Here is a 10,362-nt window from a genome sequence, read left to right as displayed (position 1 = left end):
CCTCACACTCCAGTATGGCTCAGTATGGCATTGTCTTTATTTAAAATTTTGACGTTTTGTTCATCATGAATTTTTGCACTAATTTTGATTTTTAAAATATTGCATTAAAGTATTTATCTTGATCACTGAGTTTTTTGGCATCCCCTTAAATTTTGCACACAAGGTGAATGCCTTACTCACTACCCCCCACTTATCCCATCCCTACTGGAGGTCCTTAGATATATAAATAATCTATTTGCAACTAGTGGGCATCTGAAATTACTGAAGCTGAGATATAGGATTTTTATTCCTGGAAGTGGTTTCCATCACCTCTCTGCTTCTTAGTACAGAGCTCAGAGTTCTGAAGTGGGGAGAAATTTTATTTTTAACATAATATTAATTTTTTAGAAGAGTGAATAGAAGAGTCAGGAAGATGACAAGGATGCTGACCAGCAATGCTTCTACTCACTATTGTACTGGAAGCCCGTGAATAAAGCAAAACAAACCAAAAAGTGTAAGGCTTAGAAAGAAACAAAAGCAATGTTGTTATAGATGATATGTTTTTTTTATTTTCTACTAGAAAAATCCAAGAGGATCTACAAACTACTGGGTACAAGAATATATAAAAATGAGAGTTTGATTTTTCTTCCAAAAAATATTAATTTTTGAATAAGTAATATAGTCACATGATTCAAAATTCAAAAGGCATAGAGAAAAGATATATAGTAAAAAGTCTCCCTCTCACTCCTACTCTCTAAACACCCAGTTCCTCTCCCTGCAATCAATGTTAACAATATCCTTCAAGAGATAATTTATGCTTATTCAAGCAAATGTGTACATGTATTTTAATCCCCCCCTTTTGCACAAATGGTAGCATATTGTGTCTTAAATACTGCTGTTTTAATTTAATTTAATATGTATTGGAGCTCATTCCATATCAGTATATAAAGAGGTTCCTCATTTTGTACATGTGAGTATATCTGCAGGATGAGTTTCTAGAAGTCAGATTTCTGGAATAGGTTTATACATCTATCAATTTGGTAGATATTGCTAAACTGCTGTCCATGGAGGTGGTACCAATTTACATTCTGACCAGTAAAGAGTACCTGCTTCCTTGCACCCACAAAGATGATATCTCAGTGCAGGTTTTAAAAATTTCTCTTAAATATAAACATCTTTTCACATGTTCAAGAGCCATTTGCATTTCTATTTCTTTGTGCTGTCTCCTTATATCCTTTGCCCATCTATCGAGTGACTGTTCTTTTATTATTGACTTGTAGGAGCCCTTTATATAAGAAGTAAATTAGGTCCTTTGTAGAAAAGTTTCAAATATTTGTTCCCCATTTGTTTTTCTCTTAACTTTGCTTATGGAAGTTTTTGCTGTTCATAATTTTTTATGTAGACAAAATTAATAACCCTTTCTTTTTTCACTTCTGAGTTTTGTGTGAAGTGGGGAAGCTGAAAGCCCACTAAAGAATAAAGACCGAAGGAGATCTTGGTAATCACTGTATCAGTAAGGAAGGGAATATGAATCAGAGTTGATTGTTAGAAATTTGTAAAATTCTGTAACCTTTGTAACTTCCCTGTATTTATTCTGCATGTTGTCCCATGTCTATTCTCCCATGGTGATTCAAAGCAAAACCCTTACTATGTTAAGAGCCTATATGTTTGTCTTGTGGAGAATGGAGTGATTAGGAATTATAGTTAATCTGATGGGAAGAACCTCAAAGTGTTGGCAGCTTCAAGAAAAGAAGAAAATAAAGCATCCCTGGGACCTGCCTAAGGGAAAGAAAAAAAAGAAAATGCTTGAAAAATGGGGATCAGCTCTTTCAACCTGGTGGTGTATGCTGCCACATAATGATGGATAGCTGTTGCAACTAACCCGTGTTGATGTTTCCTTTGTAGTGACAAGGTACATCTAGCAATATCATGACCACCTGAGATTTTTAATTTGAACAATACTGGTTTAATACACAGGTCAGTCATGTTATGTAGCAAATGGTTTAAGCTTTAAGGAAATAACTATAGGTCTGAAGGACAGTTTAACAAATACAGTAGGCCCTCTGTATCCACAGGTTCCACATCTGTGGATTTAACCAACCGCATATTGAAAATATTTGGAAGAAAATCCAGAAAGTTCCAAAGAGCAAAACTTTTAATTTCCTGAACTCTGGCAACTATTTACATGGCACTTACATTATATTGTATTGGGCATTATATGTAATCTAGAGGTGATTTAAAATATACATACAGCAGGATGTAAGTTATATGCAAATACTACATTTTATATAAGGGACTCAAGCACCTGCATATTTTGGTATCTGCAGGGGTGGGGGGGTTGTCCTGGAACCAATCCCTCTGTAGGGATGACTGTACTGCTGACTCCCTGCCTCCCCACTTTTTTTCCTTTTTATCTTTCTACTCATTCCTCCTTGCTTCATCAGAATACAATGTTAAAACTCAAATAATATTTTATCTTTCTTTTCCTCTTGGCTTGTTTCTAACTTTTCCCATGAAAAGTTTATAGAACATTGTGAGTAATCTTTTGACTTTGGTGATATGCTTATGTTCCTCAAATTGGAGGGCAGCAATAAATTCCAGGGGTTACCCATGGGGATGGCCATTTGTGTAACTTCCTCTCTGAAGCCTGTTCAACGTTATCAGTTGTGTTATCTCCCTCTCTTCCCAGTCACTTCTGCTGCCCTTTGAGTCCCAAGGCATGGTCTCACTGGCACATTATTCTATCCCCTACCTCTTTCCCTATAATGTCTTACTCCCTCTCCATTTTACTCCAGATTTCTCTCACAGCTCCCTCATATTCCTAACATGTCCCCTCCTGTCCATCCCCACTTCCACTATCTGAATTCAATCCTCCACAGTCTCTTGCCTGAACTAACGAAATACCCTTACTATTCTCCTAGTCTTAATCAACTACCATATAGCTGTAAAAATGATCTTTCTAAATGCATATATGAGGGTAAGGGGAGGACTTTCATTTATCGTAAGCAATTCTATATTGTTTGAAAGTTTTAAAACATGCAGGTAGTACTTTTGTCATGAAACAAGTACAAATATTATATTATTCCACTTTAAAATTCTCCAACAGCTATCCATTGATTGCAACATAAAACTCAAACTTCTTAACATTACATGCTCCTTTAGCTCTGCCACTTTATCAACTAGTTAGCTTCATGAAGTGACTTCTTGCTTTTTTCTTGTTCTCCCAGACAACAACTCTGCCAGGATGATCAAAGATGCTCAGTTCTGAAAAATAATAATAAATGATAGCTACATTAAAGTACCTACAGTGTGCCAAGCACTTTACATGCACTCTCATTTTTCAACCCTGTGAGGCAGGCATTACCATCTAAGTTTTTTATAAAGAAACTGAGGATCAGAGGTTAAGTGACTTCCCTAATGTCACGCAGGTACTGGCCGAGTCAAGATTTGAACCCAGTTCTGCCTAACTCTAAAACTCCGGTTCTTTCCACTCTACGATGGCATCTCTAGAATGAAATGTTCCCATCATTCTGGCCCCACCTTCTAGAGAAACATTACTTCCTATCTTTAAACACTTTAGGAGGCAGTTTAGTATAGTATTTCAGCCCATGAGCTCTGGAGTCAAACTGCCTGGGCTCAAATCCTATTCCTATAACTTATTAGCTGTGTAACCTTGAATAAATTCTCCGAGCTTCAGCTTCTCCATCTGTAAAATGAATATAATAGCTCCTCTCACACAGAATTGTTAATTTTTAAAGATGATCCAATGTAAAATACTTAGTACATTGTGTGGCAAGCAGTATGCATACCCTCAATAAAGCATAGCTATTATTATTATATTGCAGATACATCTCAAAATTCTGTTGGCCCATTTGCTCATCTGGAATTCCTGGTCAGTACCTCTGAATCCTGGTTTGCCATATCCTAATTATCCCTTCTATGTATTTCTGTGTAGCACAATTATATTGTATAGGCTTTGCCTTTTTGAGGGATTTTTCCAAGACATAGCTTTAGATACACAACTTTTAATTCATAGATTAAACAGCTAATTGCTCAAATGCTGCTCACTTGTTAAGGTGTTAAGAATGTAATGATTTAATTGTCAAATAGCTTTAGCATTTCTTATATAAGCGCTAAAAATAGTAATTCAATTCTTTTATTGCAGGAGTCATCTTTTTTGCCCTGTGTATTGTGATCAGTTCCACTTACTTGTCTTCATAGTGGGACCTTGGGATGACCAGAGTAACCTCGGGTGTATATTCTCATCTGCTCTTCTGTTGGCTCACGTTCTGTGTCAGGTATCAAGTTTGGACACTGCCTTGAGCAGCTGTTTTAGGGAAGCCAATCACAAAACCAGCCCTGGGCTGGATACTCTTGATTTGCCTTGTGATTTGTGTAAGCATTCAGATAAACTATCTGAACAGGGCCTTGGATATTTTCAGTACTTATGCAGTCATTCCCATGTAGTATTTCCTTTTCCCTACTGCTGTCATGACCTGCTCTGCCATTCTTTTCAAGAAATGGCAGCATATGGCCCTCAACAATTTTAGTGGTACCTCCTGTGGTTTCCTTTCCATAGCTCTTGGCCATTTTTCCTCTATAGCTTTTGAGATATCCCTTTTGGTCCATACCTACTGTCATTTAACTTAAGATCAATAAATGTAAACAATACCCTTACTCCTCCATGGAATGAAAATGAAGGTTACCAGACTTTTCTCTATCAACCTCTTTTGAGTCCAGAAGATGCCAAAAACAAAAAAATGAGGCTGAGAGGGAGCATGAGGACTCTGAGCTAAAATCTCCCTAGGCCAAAATTTTGTACTAAGGTATTGATACAAGGAAAAATTGGTTTAAAAAGGACCATCAATTGTTTTCCATGTAAAGGCTATTTTACATGGGGTTTATTGACTTATGTTTTTTAATTCACACTCCCTTGGAGATTTGTTAGCATAAATAAATATCAAGTTCTTGATTTCCTTGTATGCGTTACCCCTAATGTTCATTCATGGGCGGGGGCCTTAGGGATAGTCTGGTTCCAGTTTTCACAGTATGCTTGCATAAACCCTAAAGGTCCTGAGACAGTGCCTTAGGAACCAGGGGACGTGGTGCATAGGGATGGGCAGGAGACAATAGCAAGCAGGCCTCCAGACACCTCCACCACCAGAGCAGCTTTGTATTTATATTTTATATCTTAGGCTTCTTTTCATTTCAGGAAGAGTCTGCTAATCCAATCCTTATATTGAGTCTTGAATTTTCTACCCTGAATATTTGAAATGAGGACTTTGAATGTCATTAGGGCTGACAGTACCCTTTCTATCAAGGTTCTGAAAATAAATTTCTTAGGCTGACAAAACAAACGAGCTCAAATTGTTGCTCTGGTACGTAACCTCCAAGAGAATGCAGGCAAATGGTCTACCTTTTCGTTCCCCTTGTCCTGTGTCTAGTAGAGTCGAAAATATACTTGGTGCTCAAGCGTATTACATGAATCTGACAGATCCTCTTTCTTATTATGTACGTTAGCTAAGCAAGCAATAATACTTTGTAAAACAGACATATCAGTTTGTGTCTAAAGGTAATGAGAATACTTTAACAGGTAATGAAGAATAAGAAATAATGATACAGTAAAAAAATATAATAAGTAATATATAATAAAAAGGAATAAGTAAGAATATGGAGAAGACTAAAGGATCCTTCCTTTATGACTTGAGGTGTTACATGAACTCTTAAATTTTATAGGGGGGGCGGGAATCAACATGGACATATAGACACAAGGTATACACCAGATACTCATCCTAAAAGCCTGATTTCTCCTGGACTTCGAATGCCATTATTCCTACTACCCTGATGCTTCTACTACTACTTCTTTACCATGTACATGTTATCCAAACAGCAGCCAGGCACTGCTAAAACTTAAGTTATATCACGTCATATCACATCACTGTCTGCTAAAAACCCTCAAATGGCTCCCCATCTTGCTTGGTAAAAGCCAAGTCCTCACAATGGCCTATAACGCCCTACATGATCAGCACATCCCCACCCACCATCCCCCCATCTGTCTCTGACCATATTTCTTACTATTCTCCTACTCATTTTACTCCAGCCATACTGACCTTCGACTTTTCTTCTACACTGGTGTCACAGCATGCAGTTCCACCTTAGGGCCTTTGGACTTGGTGTCACCCCTACCTGAAACGTTCTTCTTTCAGATACCTACATGACTTGGTCACTTAGTTCTTTCAGGTCTCTGCTGAAATGCCACCTCCCCAAAGAGACCTTCTCCAATCATCTTTAGCTAAAATAACAATGCCCCACAAACATTCCCTGACACCCTTACTCTGCTTCTTCTCCTCGGCACTCATTATATTGACATATGGATGTGTTTGTTGCCTGTCTCCCCGTACTAAAACAGAAGCTCCACACAGGCAGGGACTGTTTCTGTGCACTGCTGAAATCCTGGCACCAAAAACAGTGTCCGGCAGAGTAGGTACTTAAATGTTTGGTGAATTGTGTTTTCATCAGGAGTTTTAAAAATTTCCTTGTAGTGCCTATATGGTGGGAAGTTAAACAGGGACTTGAGGCTTCTAGAAATGTGTATTTCTCAACTTTCATGGGTTTGCACTAGAGGCTCCCAACAAGTAGTTCCACTTTAGGTCTATACTCCAGTCCACTAGGATCTGAAGTAAGAGGGGAATCCAGTCACTATAATCTCTTCTACACTCAGGGAACTAACCATCAGCACTGAATTCCTTCCCTCTCCATCTCATCTCTAGGTTCTCTTTTCTAACAAAAAGGTCAGCAGTCCCTGGAATACTGTACGATAATTTTCACAGAACAGGTACCCAGGCTGACTACATTTCAGCCTTGGAACCAGCCCACACCAAATCTCTCCTGGGTGTAGGTGATAACCAGAATAGAAAGCCTTCTCAATCAGACTTGAATCTTGTAGAAGCTTTTATTTCAGTGATTAAAAGGACGCAGTAAATGGAAACTATGCTGATTTACATTAGGCATGCACCTCTACCTGAAACTGCTGTTAGTTTTTGACTGGCCTAAATCATTATAACTTATTTTTTCATTTAGGCACATCTTTAAATTTTTTTGGACTCTGACATACAGGGTAAGTTAACTTGTTCCTTGTGGCAGTGTAGTATGAGAATTATGTTCGCTGGCTAGATTCCTTTAACTAAAGGCCTCTAGACTCTCAGGCTACCTGTACTAGCTCAAGACTGTACTTTACATACAGATATTTAAGTGAATCACAGTATAAGGGAGGGAGATAACCTAGAAAGGTGAAATGTACTGTATGAATAAGCCATACATTTTTTTTTCCAGCACTGATAATCAAACATTAGATAAGGAGGCCTACAGTAAAGTACCAAATTACTCTTTCCCCCACTGCTGCCCTTTCTGAGAGACACAAAGATGTATATCGATCTCTCCAGAAATCTGAAAGGAATCCACACAAATAACAGATTATTACCTATGTGGTCCCACTATCAAATTATAGAGCAGTTCCACTATTAAAATTGTAGGAAGCAGTTAATGGGACTATGAGGAAAGCATCGTCCCACATACAGTAATATACATCTAGTAGAGTTTTCCATTCATCTGTCAATTGTTCTCCCAAGATTAGCATTAAAAAACACAACCCCAAACACATTTGACCCTCAAACCACGCCCACACACAAAAATTGGTCTTTGTTCATTCTCAGATGACAGGATGTCCCAAGAGTGACAAAGGTGGGAGCCGATCCCCCCACAGCCTTTTCTTCAACCATCCCATCAACTGCTCTTCATTTCTTGAACTACCTTCCTTTTCCAAAGAGGTAATACTCAGGTCAGTCAGAAAGGCTTTCTGAGAAGACTGGCTTGGATTTCTGGGTCTGTTCCAGTCGATTCAAGATGAATTGGCTTGTATCAATGAAGCGCTCAACGCAGTTCACAAAACAGGCCTCAGCCCGACTGTCCAACTTTGGCCCAGGCTTGTCCATGCACTTTTCCTGCTCAGGACAAGATACAGAATCACAAAGGGAACTTGGCAAAAAAAGGAAGGGGAGCTTCTTGTTGCTTAGAGGAAAAACTTCACCTAAAAACAGTATCTGATATGTTAATAATAGTTCACATTTGGCAGCTTACTTTGTGGCAATTTTCTACAGCCTTACATTAAATTCTCACAACCACCCTATGGAATAGATACTATTATTAATCTTCATTTTACAAAGACGGAAGTTGTGGCACAGAGATACTTTGTCCTAAGTCATGGGGCCAGAAAATGGTGGAGCTGAGATGTTACAAAGCAAGATAGGTAGCAAAATACAAGGGAAGTTAACCCTTCGCTGAATCTGGTTAGAACTCTACAATGCTGCTTGCATTAAATGCCTTTAAGACACACTAAAACCTACCAAAGGAAAAAAGAATATCTATGACTGGAGATTCTTTAACGTCTACGTAAGCCAGAGGCTCTTGAATCCTCTCTCAAGATGAATGGAAAATTGTATGAATTTTCCTAAAGGGCCCACAACTTTCAGATTCTTAAAGGAGTCCTTAACCACACCACCTGCTGGTCCAAACGTAATGAATCAGATTTTTAAAAAGAATCAAAGCACTCTGGTTCAAGGCAGACAGGAGTTTAGTAAGCATTTTTTAAGGGTCAGAGTCCAGCAATACCATAAGTTTATGGTTCAAATGAATTTCGTTCATTATTCTCTGTTGTGTACACAAGCCTCAGACTCTCCACTTGCAAGGAAAATTATCCTTGGCCTCTGAATTCTGTGAATTTTGTATGTCAAGGCAGGGCAGTTATGCTGTCTTTGGCTGCCAGAGAACACTTTGATCCCAAGCTGCAAATAAATGCCTTCTACCCTTTTGCCAAAGTCCCCTCACTGGGCATACTCAATTCCTCAACCTTCAGACCTGAAACGGCTTGGTATTACACAACAATCCAACAAGAAGGCAAAAAAGTGTGTATGTTGATAGAGATTACCCCACTTTTATAGTTAGTGGGCTAGAGCCACTCACTTCTCAGGAGGGACGCTTAGAGCAACTGAGTAATCAAGGCAAACTCTGAAGAGTGCAGGGACAGGAGATTCACTGATTCTCTGGGACTCAGGGTGTCAAAAATGAAATCCCAGTACTTGGGGCTCTCATCAGTCTTGGTGACCAGCACTGGCAGCTTCAACCTTAGGTGCCTAAAGTACTGGTTGGGACAACGGCATAAGTCTTCTATGATCTCCAATCCTCTGCACTAACAAAGCCGAGGTCCGGCGTGACAGCCCTCTGAGAAGCGGAGTCACTCTTTTTCCCTTCCGGCTCGACCTGAGGAACCTAAGGAAACCAAGGGGTGCTGCTGGGTCCTCTCCCTTCCCCGAATCCCAGGCGTCGTGGCGAGTTGCGCGAGGCAAGGGCAGGAAAGTAGGTACAGTGGCCAGGTCCCAGCCCCAGGCTCCTCACCCAACAAAGTTCCGTCATCTGGTGCACCAGCTGCTGGAAGCGCTGCTTCTGAGTCTCTACCTCGATGAAATGCTGCAGCTGCGGGTCGACCGAACCCAAACCCGCTGCGGAGGAAGACGAGGAGGACTCCATCCCAGCGCGGCCACGCGTGCCGAGACAAACTCCGCACCAACTCACCGACCTTCACGTGTCTCCGCGGCGGAACCGGAACCACAATCCACTGCCTCCGGGACTGCGCGGGGAGCGCACTGCGCCGGCGCGCGGCCCTACGCGCGGGCCCGCCCCCCGCTCTGGGCGCTCCTCCCAGACGCCCGCGCGCCTCGCGCCTTCCCGCGCGCGACCCCGCGGCGGCGCCACAACTGACCCCTGAGGTCACAGGACTCGTCGCCCAGCGCCGTGGCGCTGTCGAGACCTTATTTCAGAAAGACAAGAAAGAAAGAAGGTAAAAAAAGGAAGTTACTTCAGACCATGTGGCCCGTTCCTGGCCGGCCCAACAGCCCCGCCCCTGCCGGCTTCCAAATTGACCCGCGCTTTCCCCACTGCCAAGCTAGTGCTCGGCCCGGACTGCTGGGCCCGTCACTTAGCTGTCCTGGGCCCCTGGCTGTAGTTCTTTAATGGAATTTACCCCGCCTGAGGTAGGGGAAAGAGGATCTGGCAGAATTTGTCTCCAACTGTCAGATTCATTCCAATAGTATCTAATGCCTACCGAGTGTCAGGCAGTGTGCTTTGGTTTGTGATCACTGTCTCTGATTCAGAAGCAGAATTTTCCAAGAGCCAGAGAGGTTAAATGCGGAGAATCCTGTGGAGTTCTCCAAGTAGGAATATGACAGACGAGTGCCACACAGCAGTTTTATAGGGCGCTTCAGAGAGGCTGCATGATTAATCGAAATAGCAAGAAACTTTCATGCTTTCCAGTAATTTTATTTTATCAAA

The 10,362-nt window shown here is 40.9% G+C and overlaps 1 protein-coding gene across 2 annotated transcripts; it reads right to left on the bottom strand.

Moving 5' to 3' along the window:
• Positions 1-544: 544 nt before the first annotated feature.
• TIMM8A (translocase of inner mitochondrial membrane 8A) lies at positions 545-9,633 on the bottom strand. 2 transcript variants are annotated; one of them, XM_060138284.1, is made up of 3 exons: positions 9,430-9,633; positions 7,789-7,979; positions 545-3,243 (listed from the first exon to the last, which is right to left on the bottom strand). In XM_060138284.1, exons 1-2 carry the CDS (start codon positions 9,559-9,561, stop codon positions 7,818-7,820), a joined length of 294 nt encoding a protein of 97 aa, XP_059994267.1. In that variant the 5' UTR covers positions 9,562-9,633; the 3' UTR covers positions 545-3,243; positions 7,789-7,817. The 2 variants fall into 2 exon arrangements, with proteins under 2 accessions (XP_059994267.1, XP_059994266.1); XM_060138283.1 differs by lacking the exon at positions 545-3,243 and having other exon boundaries at positions 6,913-7,979.
• Positions 9,634-10,362: the final 729 nt, after the last annotated feature.

Source organism: Lagenorhynchus albirostris, chromosome X (assembly GCF_949774975.1).
Source record: "Lagenorhynchus albirostris chromosome X, mLagAlb1.1, whole genome shotgun sequence".
NCBI lineage: Eukaryota > Metazoa > Chordata > Mammalia > Artiodactyla > Delphinidae > Lagenorhynchus > Lagenorhynchus albirostris.
Note: the sequence above shows the minus strand (reverse complement) of the source record. Positions and strands in the feature narration are given on the sequence as shown.

Excerpts from the sequence above, each read along its gene's own strand:
- TIMM8A (XM_060138284.1), bottom strand. The coding sequence starts at position 9,561 with ATGGAGTCCTCCTCGTCTTCCTCCGCAGCGGGTTTGGGTTCGGTCGAC. Across the intron at positions 7,980-9,429 it reads AGATGACGGAACTTTGTTGG|GAAAAGTGCATGGACAAGCC; the intron begins GTGAGGAGCCTG and ends TGTCCTGAGCAG.